The sequence below is a fragment of the Hyperolius riggenbachi genome, chromosome 1 (genome assembly GCF_040937935.1).
Source record: "Hyperolius riggenbachi isolate aHypRig1 chromosome 1, aHypRig1.pri, whole genome shotgun sequence".
NCBI classification, from domain to species: Eukaryota; Metazoa; Chordata; class Amphibia; order Anura; family Hyperoliidae; genus Hyperolius; species Hyperolius riggenbachi.
In genome coordinates, this window is record NC_090646.1 from 111,981,791 (window position 1) to 111,999,031 (window position 17,241).

The window sequence follows — 17,241 nt, forward strand, 5'->3', positions numbered from 1 at the left end:
CATAGGAGAGGTTGTAGGTTAGTGTTAGGAGTAGAAAAGGGAGGTTAGCGATAGGAGAACAGATGGGAGGGTTAGTGTTAGAATAGGAGAGGGGGTAGAGTTAGGGTTACGAGGGGAGAAGGGTGATTAAGTTAGGCAGACCGGTAGCACATACCGATAAAATTGCATATTTAGACACCTTGTCTATCGATTGACACTACCAGATTAGACCAGGTAGTACATTTCGACAAAGTAGGACAACTCGGCACTACACCGGTAGCTAGTGGACAAAAAGGGCGCCGCCATTCACTCCCATAATAAATATCATTTGATGGGCGCCGAACAGTAAAACAGGGCGCCAGAGATTATTAACGTTTTATAACTGCGCCTGTGATAAATCACATTTACAAATATACTAAACATATCTTAATGTATTTAACTAAAACGTTATTTAAAATGTTATCACTTACTGTTTGTAAAACATTATTATCCACATAATAAAGCAATCAGTAAGTAAATCATAATATATTTTTCACAGTCACTATTTGTAAAACATTATTATCCACACAATAAAGCAATCACTAAGGAGGTTCTTAGGGCTAGCACCGCCAGGGGGGTCTTAGGGTTTGGCACCACCAGGGGAGATTTAGGGTTAGGCACCACCAGGGGGGTTTAGGGTTTGGCACCACCTGGGTGTGGTTAGGGTTAGGCACCACCAGGGGGGTGGTTAGAGTTAGGAACCAACGGGGGAATTTAGGGTTAGACACCACCAGGGGGGGCACCAGCAGGGGGGTCTTAGGGTTAGGCACCAGCAGGGGGTCTAAGGGTTAGGGATAGGTAGAGGGAGGGTTCTGTGTGAGAGTAGGGTTAGGTTTAGTTGTAGTAAAATTTTAGTAATATTTACTAATGTTTTTCTACAGTTATTTTTCATTGTTACAAACAATATTTACAGATGTTATTACATAAGGAATCGATAAATTAATGTTATACACAATATTATACAATTATAATGATTATACATATATATATTATTGTTTTTTTAACAAACGCAATTATAAGTTTCACTTACAAAACAGGGAAGATTATCGTTTTCACAATTTGCGATCTCAAACACATCATTTAATGTTTTTTAATTTGCAAAACATTATTGTAAACGAAATACAACACAATATTTTTTATAAACGTTATTGCCACTTATCGTGGCAATCCCGTCCTATTTTTCCCGATGCCCTTTTTGCATGTACCCGCATTTCTCTATGTTTTGGTCCTGTGCAAGAGTTCAGGTCCACTTTCTGATTTACAATTAGTGGTTAGTCACAGATGAGGGGGAATTAGACAGGCTAAACTCTATAAATACATACAGGTTAAATGTATCTGTTTTCCTTCCTTCTGTGCAAGAGTTCAGGTCCAGATTTTGTGATTAGGCACAGATGAGGGGGAATTAGGCCGGCTAAACTCCCTATATAGATGCCGGTTTGCTCTTTCTGTTTTCCTTCTGTACTATGCAAGAGTACAGAACAGATCCACTTTAAATAAAAGTCCCGCCCTGCCGATGATGTCACGCCACATCATGCCATACCGCGAAGACTGCCTGTCGGATCCAGGAGGAAGAAGAGAGGAGATTGGGATCCCATTGGCCAGCAGAAGAGTCCTGGAGTCTTGTACAGCAGCGCTGATCACCGCGCAGGGCCCAGGTAAGCTGCACTGCTGTGTTATAAACCACCCCGAGCGCACCGCTCCCAGCATAAAATTCTTACCCCGAACTATGCTCGGGATTACCGCCAGGGAGGTTAAAAGACTTGTTTTTTCCACACACCGATATTGCAAACAACCAACTCATTTAAATACTGCAAGAATAAGCAACATTAAAGGATATCTAAGGTGAGTTGTAAAATCTATCTTTACTTACCTGCTGCTTCTTCCAGACCCGAGAGGTCACATGTGTTCCTCACTGCAGCTCTCAGGTCTTCTCCCGGGTCCCGTTGGCCGCCTCTGAAGTATCGCCAACTCCTGATGGGTCAACATCTTCTGAGCATGTGCAGGTGTGCGCACAGTCTCCCAATGATGTAGGGGTTGGCGATACTTCAGACGTGGCCAGTGGAACCCAGGAGAACATGGGCACTGCGACGAGGAACACACATCTAGGGACTGGATGAAGCCCCAGATAGGTAAGGATAGATTTTACAACTCGCCTTGGATATCCTTTAAGCACGAGATATCCGTATTTAGTAGAACAATGTTGTTCAAATGACGCTGTACACACGTGGCCGGCTGCACGATATCTGTCCAGCAATCATCTGAGTTGATCTGCAGGATGGATTGTGTAAAATGCCCGATGTTGCTCGCTCGTCCTTACAGAGTTGCAAGTCATGTGACCCACTATCTGAGTTCATCTGCCGGATACAGAGATGGATTAAGATGTAATAGGGCCCTAGGCAAGGTAGTAGATCTGGGACCCCCTTGTGGTCCATTTGGTAAGCTGAAGTGGAGAGAGGTCAGAGAAGGTGGCAGGTGGGCCCTTTGAGACCCACTAGGCCCCAAGCACCTGCCTAGGTTGCCTGGTGGCTGATCCTGCTCTGGCCGGATAGATTGGGCAAAATGCACGATGTCAGATGCTCGTCGTTGTCGCTTGGCTACATTTTTGCATGCAATTGTTGCCCAACACAGGGAAATCTGTCGTTTGTTTCAAATGACTTTAGCTTAATGTATGGACCAGGCTTCAATGAAGAAAAAAGACAAATAACTATAAATATAGATTGAATTCTATTTCTTCTGTTAGCACAACTTCATAAAGGAAAGACAGCCTTGTTGACCCTTCTATCAAATCTGTTACCAATTTTTTCAGCAGTCTCCCTGGCTGATCCAAGGACAACATAGATGATAAGCAACAGGTCTGAATAGCACAAGTTTACCCCAAGTGTATCGATTTCCTTTATCTCCCGCAGCAGACTGGACTCAGGTATTGCACAGCTCAGCACTAGAGTTCAGCAATGCTGCCCTAATGTGCTGAACATGAGCGGGTCACCTCCCCTCCCCCGCACAGGGCAGAGCTGCTATCAGGTGCACTGCTGGCCGAGACGCCTCCTGTGATCAGCTTGCTACAGACAACGATAAGGGAGCCAAGTAGAGTCACTTTACAAGTGATTACAGTTATCACTTCCCTGATTGAGAAGCGCTGATTGGGGAGGGTAGGCAGAGAAGCATCAGCTGAATGGGAGGGATGCACGTTTGTCACATGGGTGTGTAGGCACAGCTCTCATCCTGCTGTATATATAAGTGCTGGAATAACTCCTGGTATCAGCATCCCATCACCCCGGTACTCCACCTCTCCCTCCCTGCCTCCTCCAGCACCAGATCACAAGGTAAGACATACTGGCATGAGTCTCCCATCTCTTCTACATGGGATCTCAATACTTTCATGAATGGGATACATTGTATTAGTATTACTAGAAACTTTTTACAAACTTTTTAACATGATGCTTTTGCACTTCTTTGGACTAAACTTACTGCACAAACCTCTAGAAATCTGGTCTGAGTGATCTTTCTAAGTTGAAATGTTTTATGTTCTTTTACAGCTCAGGTATATTACCTTTGTTTTTATTATTATTATTATTATTATTATTATTATTATTATTTTTATTACAGCTTCAGGCTGTGCACACTTTGCACATTGCGTAACGCTCTTGCTTGAACGCTTGCATAGCGCAACGTGACTGCTGCACATTTAACTTGCATGCTTTTTTTTATGGCGTGCAGTCTGCAGATTTCGATACTAACAAACACACGTTATCTAGAAATGCGCTACAGAAAATAACATGGTTCGTTACAGTGCCGAGATGTGAACTTGCCCATACAATCGTCTAGGTAGTGCGTTCCAACGCAGCGCGTATCAGTTCACATGGTGTGAACACAGCCTAAAGCTTTGTACACACTTTCAGTTTTGATTGGCAAACCAATGACCAATTTTACCACCTCCATGTAGTATATGCGTTTTCAGAATCTGTTGGTCCTTATAATTTAATGGAGGTGGTAAAATTAGCCAATCCAAATTGGATGTCTGTACCAGTCTCAGGGGTACACACACACATCCAATTTTGGTTGGCCAATCATAGTATGTAGTATGAGAGCTTACCTGTTCACAGTTTTAAAACCTGTTGATCCTCATACTGCTTTGAGGTGGTAAAATTGGCCTGCCATTGGCCAATCATAATTGGATGTGTGTATGCACCCTAAGCAATAGTAGTCATTTCCAAAGAAACCGACTGCAATATGGAACAATTTATAGAAAACAATTAGAAATCGTTTTTCTTAGTTTAAATGTTTTGAACCTCCTACAATTAAATCTGATTGGTTGCTATGGGTTACTGCACTTTGAAAAGCATCACAGTCTATTGGGCTTTTATGGAAAATAAATGAAAGTGATTTATGATTGGAATATGCTTATCATTTATTATGATATATTTTGTTCTTGTTCTGTCATTTATTGATGTCTGTGGTGACATGTGCAGCCAGGTCACACTTCTGTGTGTTTATCCAGATGCTGTGTATAATCCTTTGCTTCCTCACTCCCGCTTGTAACAGGGAATTGTTACGCTGAGATGATTGTATTAGTCTGGTGTGAACCTGCTGATTGCATAATAATGTCGTTGTCTGCGGCTGTGTTCTCTGTGTTCTCGTATTCCACATTCCTGATGTGCATCAGAGTAGCAGACAAGGCTGCCGCTCATTAAATTCACCTATGCGACCCTATTTGCTTACCGCTAGTCTTTTTCTGTTTTATAAAGCAAGAAGTTTTGAATCAGGATGATACCATTTATTGGCTAACTTAGAGATGGATAAACAGTGAGCTTTCGACTTATAACAAGCCTTCGTCGGACTGGTTCCTGACCAGAACTGAAAAACACAGCTTATATACACTGACATACAGAGGAGAAACATTCTTTAGCAAACATAAATGTAATTAGATGCCTTAACTGTTACTGTTACTGTTACTGTTTTATAAAGAAATTGCGCAGTTAAAACTTCCATTTCAATTACTATTTCCTGTTCAGCCAGACGGGAACAAGAATAAAGGACCACTATAGCAAAAAAGGAAGCAGTTAAAATCTGACAGAACCAACAGGTTTTGGACTAATCTGTCTCCTCATGGGGGATTCTCAGGGTTTTCTTTGTTTCCAAAAGCATTTCTTGAACAACAGTTGCTAAGTTTTAACTGCTAAAAATAGTAAGATACCAGCCCACCTCCCTACCAGCTTGCACATTATTTTGGCAGTTATACTTCGCAACTGCCGTTCAGGGAATGCTTTTGAAAACAAGAGAAAACCCTCAGAATTCCCCATGAGGAGGTGGACTAGTGCAAAATCTGTCAGCTGTTTCAGATTTTAACTGCTTACTTGTTCTGCTGTAGCGGTCCTTAAATGTGCAAGAAGTCTGTGTAATATACTCAGGCTGAATCTACCACTAAACTTTATAGACTACAGTAACCTTTTACAGCTTACTTTGTCACTGTTTTTATTGACTTTCACTACAGATATATCAGTTATACAAGGCGCCTGTCTATATTTCCTTGACTTATTTTTTTAAATAAAGTTGCTAAAGTTTGATTTTTAGAATGACTTCTTAACTGTAGGAGGTTTTATGAAGCTGAGAACACAGACAAGATCTGATACAGTGACCATACAGAGGCTGAACTTGCCAGCAGATTTGATTTCTCTGATTGAGGCTAGGATCACAGTAGGACGTTGCGTTGTAAAGTTGCAACCCAACATTACATCGCAACAAAAAAAGTGGTAACGCAGATTAACGCTGCGTTACCATTGCAAACAGTAGGTACAGTAAAGCATACAGGCAATGAAAAGTATGCTTTCCTGTACCTGGTACCGTGTGCGTTTAGTGGTAACACACTGCAGCAGTGCATTACCATAACGCCACACGTTACAATGGGATGCTAACGTTTCACTGTGAACATCACATAGACTTATCACTGCAGTGCAGTAAGCTGCGTTATAAGACTTTATAATGCAGCTCCGCACGTCCCACTGTGAACCTATCCTCAATCAGCCAGTAATCTATTCGGCCAACCATACCCAATCAATGAACTTATAAACAATTTTGAACAGTTTATTGTTATTAAAGTAGACACAGTGATATTGTACAGTGGCCACACAGGATTACTGTTATTGAGTATTTGTATAGCGCCAACCTCTTCTGCAGCGCTTTACAGAGTGCATAGTCATGTCATTTAGACTGCTTTAACAATAGAAAGTGTGATTGCATGCAAAGTCACGCTGTGATGCGATTGCGCAACCTACATTTTCCAATCGGGAACAGAGTGCAATCGCACCAAAACTGTGCAGGCCGAAAATTGCGATTCAGGAAAAATCGAAACGCGCTAATGGAAAATGAGCACCGCAATTTACATGTAAATCACAGTGCTGTTGCGATTGGCAAAACACCTGTGCTCGGCTTTTTGGAGCGGATCGCGGCAAGTGAAAAAGCAGCGTAGACTGTCCTTCAGAGGAGCACACAATCTTATCCCTGCTATAGACATATGTCCTTTGTAGTCTAGGACCATTAAAAGGGGAAAGCCAATTAACTTATATGCATACTGTGGGGATGTAGAAAGCGGAGTGCCCAGAGGAAACCCACACAGACATGGGGTGAACATGCAAGATAGTGCCCCTGGCTAGGATTCAAACCAGGGAACCAGCCGTCCAACTGATTCAAAAGAAATGTTATGGAGATAGACCGGACAAGGTGACACATCAATCACTTTTACGATTGGCTAGTGGTACACATGTATGACAAATGTCATCCGGCAGGGATTGGGACTGGTTCCCTCGGGCATCAGCTCAAGCTGAGTTCTGTGCAGACACGTCACTAGCCTTCAGGCTAGTGATGCCTTCTTTGGCTATGGCTGGTGGAAGAGAGCAGGGAGAGGGAAAGCACAAAGCCGTGGCGGATCGACCACCAACAAGTCAAGGTGGGTCACTAATTACACGCTAGGTTCTCAGCCGAGGCGACTCCCGTCCTACGTGTCTGGTATTAATCTGGCAACCTTCTGCATGATGAAGCTGCTATAAACATGGATGCTTGAATTGGCCAAGCCTACATGTTTATTACTAGAGATTGTATTATGCCAATAATTCTTATTTGCTTGGAAGCTTAATGTAAATTGTCTGCAGACTGTAATTGGGCCAGTCTGATGCACTTAATCCTGAACTGGACTTCAAGATGCATACAGTTTGTATGTAAACAAGAATTAGCGTTTTGTGGACACTCATTACTCTCTGAGGGGAGCTGAGAGAAGGGAGGTGGGTCAGTCAGACACTCGCAGGGAAAACAGTAGCAGTTGGCAAAGAAGACCCATTTGGCCTCGCACATTTTTGGGGAACACAATTGGTCCCGGAGCTTGGGTGGTGCCATGCCAACAAAAGATAGCTGCTCAGTCTGACCATAAATGGCAGCATTGGTCATCGTTCACTTGATGCTGCTTCACAGCACGGCTCAGTCTGCTGCCCAGTCTCACCATAAATGGCTGATGCTGCTACACAACACCGCTCAGCAGGGCAGGATCATCCGCCAGGCAACCTAGGCAGGTGCCTGGGGCCTAGTGGGTGTGAGGGGGGGGGCACCTGTCACCTTCTCTGACCTCTCTTCACGTCAACTTGCCAAAAGGACCACAAGGGGGCCCCACATCTCCTACCTTGCCTAGGGCCCCATTACAATCCATCTCAGCAGCTCAGTATTGTGGTCTCGTGACATAGACATTAAGTGAATGCTCCTGCTGCTCACAATTTGTGGTTCAGAACGGCACATGTCACACTTGCACATTTGATAAGCAGTGCTGTCACATGTCACATTCACAACTGTTGGACCATAATGGCCACTGACTAGCAGAAAGCAATAGTGCCATAAGATGCAAATGGCTGGAAAATGGCTAATTCCGTGTAAGTAATCAGCCTTCGTTATGCCAACCAGTAAGGTTCCAGCTGTTAAATGAAACCGGTTCCGGAGGGGAACTTTAGCGCCAGTTGCATTTGCATGTGTTCATTCAAAAAGAGACAGGCATTTGGCAACAGTACTAGTGACCTATTAAGCTACTGACTGGAAGACAGGAATTCATTTCTAGGTGAAGTGAAAGTTTAATCAAAACAGTGCGATTTGATTGGAATTTGAATGTATTGCCTTTTTAAATTGGATTTAATTTATTTTATTGCTATTTTTGATATACTTATTTTATTTACATTGATTGCCTTTCAGTTGTGACAGCCAGCAATAAAGATGGATAAAAAGGTACTTTGTATATTATCGGTGGAGGGTGTGGTGATAGTCAGCAGACAGCATTGCTTGTAATGCACGGCTTGCTTTGCTTCTTTATTGGGAGTGGGCTGTACTACGTAACTTATTATTATTCATGGACAGCTGACACGTATCTGCTGCGCTTTAATCAAACTGTTCACCTCACTGATTGCCCCTCAGCAGAGCTCACAATCTACATAGATGGGGGGACATAGGGGGACCCGGAAGGCGGTTACCAGCCCCACAGATTTTCAGTAGATTTCATGCACTGTGTGTGCGCAAGGATTCAACTTGATCTGAGAGGGATAGATGAGGTCTAATTGTTGAATCTGGTGGCAATCTAATGGTGTCTGGCCACCTTAGTTGCAGTCATCGGTACTTTCCAATATCAGTCAGAACTCATAGGTGGCCCCCAATATTAGCCAGCAAGTCATAGCTGTCTCCCAATATCAGTAAGGAGCCATAGCTGGCTCCAGGGGTATAATAACAGCCCAGAGGCAGGGGTGGCAGGGGTGTAGCAATAGGGGTTGCAGAGGTTGCGACCGCATCGGGGCCCTTGGGCCATAGGGGCCCCGAGGGGCCCTCCCTCAACTTCAGTATTAGCTCTCTATTGGTCCTGTGCTCATAATAATCACTTCTATAGATACTTTGAATAGTAGTAATCATTAACAAACTGTTCCCCATCCCCTTCTTGCACCTCTGACACTGTAGTTGCCATTGGCAGGTTTTGGTGTGCCGTATCAATTGTTATGTATAGAGTGCTTGGGGGCCCCAGTGTACTTGCATCAGGGCCCACGACTCTTTAGCTATGCCACTGCCCAGAGGGTCACTGTTGGCATGGGACTCCTAGGGATCCAACCTTCCCCCCGATCCCTGCATGTACACAGTACACACAGAACCCTGTTTCCTCTGGCATGCTTCTCTCCACCTTGCAGAGTAGCACAGTAGAGCAGAGTGCTGTTTTGGATGTCCTTAGTTCTTCCCAGAAGACACTGCTCCCATGCGCTACTCTGCAGGGACTGGAATTACATTCTTCATTGTTTATGCTCAGTTCACACCATTTCACAAAACAGACCACAATTAAGGAGTGGACATGTCAACAGATCCTATGTTAACGGATCACAGAGGAAGTGGGTGCACCAACCTCAGGTTCCATGTGCGTTTTCACTCCATAGAAATGAACAGTCACCTGCAAGACAATCCTATGCTAGAGAGGCCCAGCCAGGTGGGTAACTGGGCTGTAAACAGTGACAGAATATATGTTGTCGCTGTCCATGGCAAAAATCCATCATAGTGTGAACCCAGCTCAGAGGGTTACTCACTTCACACCATGCAGTAGTAGCTGTGCCGAATTTTGCACTGTTCAAGAGGCATCTGAAGCACTGAGTTCAGTTAATCAGTTTTCAGGGATTGTGGGTGGGGCTGCTGCTGATGTCTTCATTGCATCATCCCTCTGTTCAGGCTGGCAGGGGGAATGCACAGTCTGAATCTCATACAACTGTGGTCAGCACCCTCATAATGGCATCTATACAGGTCTTATAATACCAGCTATGGATGCACAGTATACTGTATAATGAGTTTAACAAGGCAATGGGAAGTGAATGTATAAAAGAGCCTATTGCAATTGCTTATAAATAATCTCGTGGATGGTCTGACATGATAATTAGGAGTGTAGGCAGGCTCGAATTTACCTCACAGAAGGCTATAGGCTTAGATGTCCTGGCACCCTAGACTTTGCCCTCCATGAACCTACAAACCCCGAAAACTGTCCCCGCAAACGTGTTGGCAGGCCCAGCTGTCACCTCTTCCCTACTTCCCTTGCCTATCATAGGTAGCTACAGGTGTCCCTTAGTATTAGATAGCCAGAAGTACCCTCAATATTAAGTAGCTAGAGGTGCTCCCAAGTTTTAGGTAGCTAGTGGAACCTCAATAACAAGTAGCTAGAGGTACCCCTGAATGAAGGGAGATTACGTCAGTGTAATACAGAGAGCAGAGTGAGTAACCTCTCATTTACGTTCTTCTCAGGGCTCTGCATAGGGAAGGAGGGAGGGAGGCGCTTGGGAAGGGGAGTGAGCAGCCTTTCCATCTTTAGGTGCCTGTAGGCGCATGCCTACAGTGCCTTATGGTAAATTCAGCTCTGAGTGTAGGTGTTTGGTGTGAATTTTCACACTTTTGCGTATCCTCAGTCTTGTTTGTATTTCCTCCCAGTGTATTCTGAGAAGCCGCAAACCTGGACTTGAAATATTTGCAGAACTGCCACTCTCAGGCCCCTTTTACACTGGCACGTTTTCATTGTGTTACCCTTTTTTAATGCAAGGTGATGCTAAAGCAATAACAGTCTATGGGACATTTCAGATTGGGTACAATGCAATGCACCGGAACTATCCGATCTGATGCTAGGTCATCAGCATGTTATGGCACAGCGTCTGCGGTAACGCACGTTGACGTAAGTCATGTAAGTCAATGGTGCCGCAGAGATTTAAATTTTTTTTGTGTTAGAGTTACAGTGCGCGGACGGCAATGTAATCTGGCTCTGAAACAGAAAAATTACTTGCAATACCTTTTTCCACCACAGGAAGTGAGCAGTAGAGAGCCATTTATGGTGTATTTTGCTGTCAAGAGTGACATTTAACGCAGGTGTCTACAAAGCTGTTTTTTGCTGTGCAATCATCCAATCGCACCGCAATGAAAACAATGGTTACCGATGTGAAACCAGCCTCAGTCTATATGCAGTGGGGAGATGAGAATTAGTGGACTAGATTTATGACAGCGCATATCATCTTCTCTTGTGCAGCTCTGCAAGGTGCTGTAAATGTATAACTTGGTGATGATTTTTTTCTCAGATAGGTCATTATGTATAACTAGCCCAGCAGGTTGAGGAGGACCGTCTTGGTGGAGATGCTACAGGATGTAATTATACAACAAGAGAAAGGATTCAGTGTGTCTCTATATGGGCAGGTCTTGGCTTTGGTCTGTAGAAAATCCCCTCCCTTGCAGAATGCTTACTCACCAGATCACAAGAAGCATATAAGACATAAACACATGTAATGAGCCCAATATATGCTACTGAAGCCTCCCTCTCTTTGCTGGAATGTCATATGCACATCACTCTCACAGCTAATTGTGGTGTGTTGTTATAGATTGGATTGTAATAATTCCCTATCCCTCCCCCTCCACTTCAGACAAATGATGGTGCCTTTTCTGTGCCTGCAAATATTGCTGACCAGAAAAGCCCCCACAGCTTACAGAAGTGAAAGGGTTTTAGTTTTGTACTTTCACACACTTACATATCCATTGCGCAGAGCTGGATCATCCACAAGGTAAACCTAGGCAGTAGCCTTATGCCTGGAGAGAGTCTAGGGGGCTGGCAGATGCCCCCACCAAATCTTACTAAAAAAGCCTGATGACCATCAGCGGTGGGCAAAAACTGCTATATTGCCTATGGCCCCGTTTCATCTGTCAGTCCTGTCAGTTTTTGACAGTTGGCATCAGTTTTGCATGTGTTTATATGGCTGTGTTCACACAAAAATCTGTACATTTAAGGTCCATTCCTGTCAGTTTTGTATCAGTTTTGTATGGTTTGTATGGGTGTGTTCACACATAAAAGGTGTACATTTCCGGTTCAGTTAGGCAAAACTGAAAGAAAACTGATGCAAAACTGACAGGTCAGGTTTGTACTGCACCGGACTGGAAATGTGCAGATTTATGTGTGAACCTAGCCTAAACGTCACTAAGAGAGGGGGGTACATACCACTATACAGCAATAAATAGATATAGGAAGTGTTTCTGATGCTGAAACCAGGATAATTAACGGTAAAATATTAATGCAATTCATTGCAGTGTGTTACCCTTTTTTACAGCAGGGTAATGCTAGGGCAATAAAAGTCTATGGGGCCTTTCACACTGGATGCAATGCGTAGCGAAGGAAGTTGCATGTCTAATGCTAGAGCATCCGTGCGTTGACAGGCAACATGCGTGGCGACGTGCGGTGGACCGGAAGTCATGTCTTTGGCCACGCAGGTTTTTTAAAACAATTTTTGCATTTGTGTTGCAGCGCGCATGCGCGGAAGCTTGTTTTGTCAATACACCTCCGCACATTTGTTATTTCGGTCACAGAAAGTGAGCGCTAGAGAACCTCACTTCCTGTTTGGCTTTTAGCCAGAAGGGGAGTTACCACGTATTAACGCTGAAATCCCCAAAGGCTATTTTTAGCATTACATTACGATGCAGTGATCTGCTACTGCCGGTATCCAATGTGAAACTGGCCTGAATAATTTACTACATTCTACTATATGCCACTAGAGTTCCTCTTTAAAACGTCTGTTGATTTGACAACCTCTGCGCCCTCCAGGTAAAGCTAATGAGTTCACAAACTTTACACTAGTGGATGTTATGGTCGATACACAGGCTGAAATCAATGATTAAAAAAACAAAGCTATTGATCAATCCATGGCAAATAAAATTCTTTATCCACGCCATTTTCTTGTGTCTTGGCACAGACCTTCTGACGGTAACATTTACCGGGAACACCGAGTGACTGTGACATTAAATAAACCCATGTGACATTACATAAACTCATCCAGTTCTATAGCTCATTGTGTCACCCAAACTAATTATGTCTCTCACACAAAGGTGTCTTCAGGAGAGTTCACCCCCGTGCCAGGAATTGTGCCACCATTACTTGTACTTTAGAATGATATTCCCGTATACTGTGCACAAACACACAAGGGGCATAAGGAACAGTGGCATTGTTTCACGCAGAAGTCACGTCTGGAATTTCCCTGTGGAAATTAAATGTGGGTTCTCATTTGATATGTATAAGTATTACGCCCTACAGCTTTGTTGTGCAATCCGGAACAAGGCGAGCAAAGGTGAAGAAATATGACTGCCCAGGCAAACTACAATGTGAAACGTGCTTTAACTTATATTCTGATTGGTTCCTTTGTGCCATTTTGCAAATTAAAGAGGAAGTGTTGTTGTTTGAGTTGACTGTAATAAAAATAACATAATGAATAAAATTGCTTATTTTTTTTTTCTTTACAAAATTCATTTATAGATTATTTAGTCAGTGTTTGTCCATTGTAAAATATTTCCTCTCTCTGACTTGCATTCTGAAATGTATCAACTGGGGGTGACATCTTTATTTCGGCTAGTTGATCTGTACGGAATGTTCGTTACTGAGAGTTCTATGCACAGGAAGATAGTTGGCAGTTGGAAAAAGCAGTTATTTCCCACAATGCAATGAGGTTTACAGACAGCAAACTGTCAAACTGACCAGGGGCGGGTTTTTGTGTACCTGTTCGTTGTGGCCAATAAATGACGTTTTGTATGGAGAGGGCTGGAGTCTGCCTTGTCTTTTTGCCTGTCAGGAATATGATAGAACAAGGCACTCCACAGAATTCAAACTTGTGTTTGTTTTATTGAGCACTTGCAACACACTGCATGTTACAGGTCAGCTGACCCTTCCTCAGCTGTGTCAGGACTATGGTCATGACATCACACTGTGGGAGGGGTTTCGCCACAATATCAGCCATACAGACCTTGCTCCCCCCTCCCCCTCCCCTTTCCCCGGATGATCTAATCAAAAGAAGGTATCTACATAACTGAGTAACTGTTTGAACATGATTTGCTTTGCCTCTGAGTTGGTGGTGGGCAGGTTGCAAGATGCGACTCAGTTACTACATATTCACTTATCTGTAGAAGCACTGTACTTTATAAACTCAATATTTTTGTTTACAGAACATGGCCCCCTTCCCTGAATTCCAGAATCACAATGTGGGCAGTTTGGGTGATATTGAAAAGCCACCGACATATTCTGATGGCAATACTGGCCCTCCACCTGGTAAGTACTTGCTGCACAGTATCATCTTAAAATGAATATGTCACTTCTCTTTTACTAGAAACTCTATGATATTAGCTGCTTATACCAAATATAAATACAGTAATAACCTGCTTGTACCATCCATTGATAAATAAATGGAGCTATGTGGTTCCCAAAATATCAGAATCAGACCCTTTTCTCAATTCAGTTCTAAAACGTTTCTGAAACTTTAAAAACATATTGAAAAGGTGGATTGCTGTAACAAAAAATAAAGAAATGGAAATCAAGGCTAGTTAAATGGAAATGAAGGCTAATTAAGGGGTGTTGCATTGTAGTGGAGGTTTAACAACATAGTTAACCAAATCTAAGTGAGTCTCTGAAAGGCACCAAATCTTAGAACATCTGTACAATGTACCACATCTATGTAAACCAAAGCTCTCAATCATCCTAACAGAGCACAGTACAGTAGTTGTACACCTTTGGCCACTATGCCTTACGTCTCCTTACATTTTAGCATCATTAGACATCTACAAATATTTGTATGTTGGGCAGTTGTTGAAATAAAATCTCTTACGAGACAAGTCACCAGACAGTTATATTGTTTTGCACTAGAGATTCCTTTTGTTCATTACTTGCATTGTGTATTTGTGCCTTTAAGGAGATGTTAGCGCCCCAGACGCAGATTTGCCACCACCTTATTCCTCCTTGTCAGCGTCCAAAGAGAAGATAGTAGATGAAAATGAGGTGGACCCATGGGACATGCCAGAACTTAAGAGCAGTGGGCCTAAGTGGTCAGGTAAGTGTTGCATTGCTTTTTATTATTGTCTGTATGTGACAACATAATGTATTGGTCCTAGCAGGAGCTTGTAGTCGTTCGATTTTATTTATTTATTTATTTTTTCCCCAGAAATGAACACAAAACAGCGTATCTTGTCTGTACTGCTGACAACAGGAAAGTTCATCCTCTTGTTGGGATTGCTGTACTTCTTTGTCTGCTCCCTGGATGTGCTGAGCTCAGCCTTCCAGTTAGTTGGAGGTAAGTCAGTGCTGCTTTATCGTGGTCGTTTTGCGATATGTTTTACTTTGGATGTGATGTCAGCAATATAACCTGCAGTACTTTCAGTAAGGGGATTGTATTGTATCATGTATTATTAAGATTATTTACCTCAGAGGAGCCTATAGGCACAGATATCCTGGCACCTTAGACTTCGCCCTCCATATGCTTATAAACCCCCACTAAACTGCAGTCCAAGTGAGCACCGCAACTGTTTGAGTCTGACCCAACTGTCACCTCTCCCTTACTTCCCTTGCCTTTCATAGGTAGCTACAGGTGCCACTTAGTATTAGGTAGCCAGACGTACCCAAATCATTAACTAACTAGAGTTGCCCCCAAGTATTGAGTAGCTAAAGGAACCTCAATATTAAGTAGCTAGAGGTGTCCCCAAATAGAAGGTAGCTAGAGGTGCCCTTGATTTACTTATTTACTATCTCATCAGGACTCTGCATAATGAAGGAGGGAGGTAGGCAGGAAGGGGAGTGGGCCGCCTTTCCATCATCAGCTGCCTGTAGGCAGGTGCCTATAGTGCCTTATGGTAAACCCTGGCAATGGGTGCTTCAACCACACAGCATATAGCTATGTTACTGTTTGAGGTGATTCACTCAGTGGCCTCAATTCACTAAGATTTATCAAACACTTTATCAAACGTTTGATAATTTACCTCATGCGTAAAATCTAATTTTGAATTCACTAAAGTGTTAAATATTTATCAAATGTTTTATTGATAAAACGTTCAATAAATATATAACATAATATAACACCTTAGTGAATTCAAAATTCGTTTTTACCCATGAGGTAAATTATCAAACGTTTGATAAAGTGTTTGATAAAGCTTAGTGAATTGAGGCCATTGTGGATAAATCTCTTCACCAGTGGCTTGGGAAGCAGTATGACAAGTTAACATATATACATTTCATGGTCTTTGTGAAGTTCAAATAAAAGTTTATGGTCAGAATTTAGCTAACCTGGACTGATTTGTTTTAGGCAAAGCTGCAGGAGATATTTTCAAGAATCACTCCGTTCTGTCCAATCCTGTCGCTGGCCTGGTGATTGGTGTCCTGGTGACCGTCCTTGTACAGAGCTCAAGTACCTCCACATCTATAGTGGTCAGCATGGTGTCATCTGGACGTGAGTATGACTTCCTCATTACCAGCCAATCAGCTTATTGCGTGGTGGGGAAAATGCGTTCTTATAAACTCATACTCAAACCATATAAACTAAACTATAGTACCGTATCTTATTTCAGTCAGTCATTTGGAGTTTTCTTTTCAATGCTTCAGCAAGCCAGCACAGGTAGTATCTAAGCTAGATCAAAATGCAGTGTTCACTATGCGGGGATTTGCGTGCAGTATCTTGCACAGGAAGCACAGGTCTCCCTAGCTAATGGAAGTACATTACTTATAGTGTGTCTACATGTCTGTGCAGCCTGGATGATACTTTATCATTGCAGCCATGCACAAACAAGTAACGAATGACAGGCAATTCCCTCAGTAATCAGGCAGTAGCTTACACAGGAAGCATAGGTCTCCCTAGATAATGCAAGTACATTACTTATAGTGTGTCTACATGTCTGTACAGCCAGGATGATACTTTATCATTGCAGCCATGCACAAACAAGTCACAAATGACAGGCAATTCCCTCAGTAATCAGGCAGTAGCTTACACAGGAAGCATAGGTCTCCCTAGATAATGCAAGTACATTACTTATAGTGTGTCTACATGTCTGTACAGCCTGGATGATACTTTATCATTGCAGCCATGCACTAACAATTCACAGATGACAGGCAATTCCCTCAGTAATCAGGCAGTAGCTTACACAGGAAGCATAGGGCTCAATGGCTGGTGCTTTTGAGGTAATTCACACAGGCCCAGAGTAGATAGCGGATAGCGAGCTGGCTACAAGTGACCGCCAGCCCATCCACTGACCACAGCTCATGGGTCTCCGACTGACTTATGAAGCATGCGCCCACCCACTCTTCATTATAGCCGGATATAGAATACCGAAGGGGCCAAAAAACAGGTTTATTATAGCAGAAGTTCTATTATATAAGAGTTTACTATACCAGGCGTTACTCCCATATAC

At 43.0% G+C, this 17,241-nt stretch overlaps 1 protein-coding gene across 2 annotated transcripts in view; it reads left to right on the forward strand.

Moving 5' to 3' along the window:
- Positions 1 to 3,220: 3,220 nt before the first annotated feature.
- The window catches only part of SLC34A2 (solute carrier family 34 member 2), a 30,680-nt gene continuing 16,659 nt past the window's right edge, over positions 3,221 to 17,241 (forward strand). The window contains exons 1-6 of one of the 2 annotated variants that reach the window (XM_068278320.1): positions 3,245 to 3,341; positions 8,242 to 8,274; positions 14,020 to 14,122; positions 14,760 to 14,897; positions 15,009 to 15,137; positions 16,143 to 16,286. In XM_068278320.1, the coding sequence (XP_068134421.1) occupies positions 8,263 to 8,274; positions 14,020 to 14,122; positions 14,760 to 14,897; positions 15,009 to 15,137; positions 16,143 to 16,286 (526 nt within the window). In that variant the 5' untranslated portion in view covers positions 3,245 to 3,341; positions 8,242 to 8,262. Of the gene's footprint in view, positions 3,342 to 8,241; positions 8,275 to 14,019; positions 14,123 to 14,759; positions 14,898 to 15,008; positions 15,138 to 16,142; positions 16,287 to 17,241 lie in introns of both variants that reach the window. The other variant, XM_068278327.1, reaches the window with a different exon arrangement.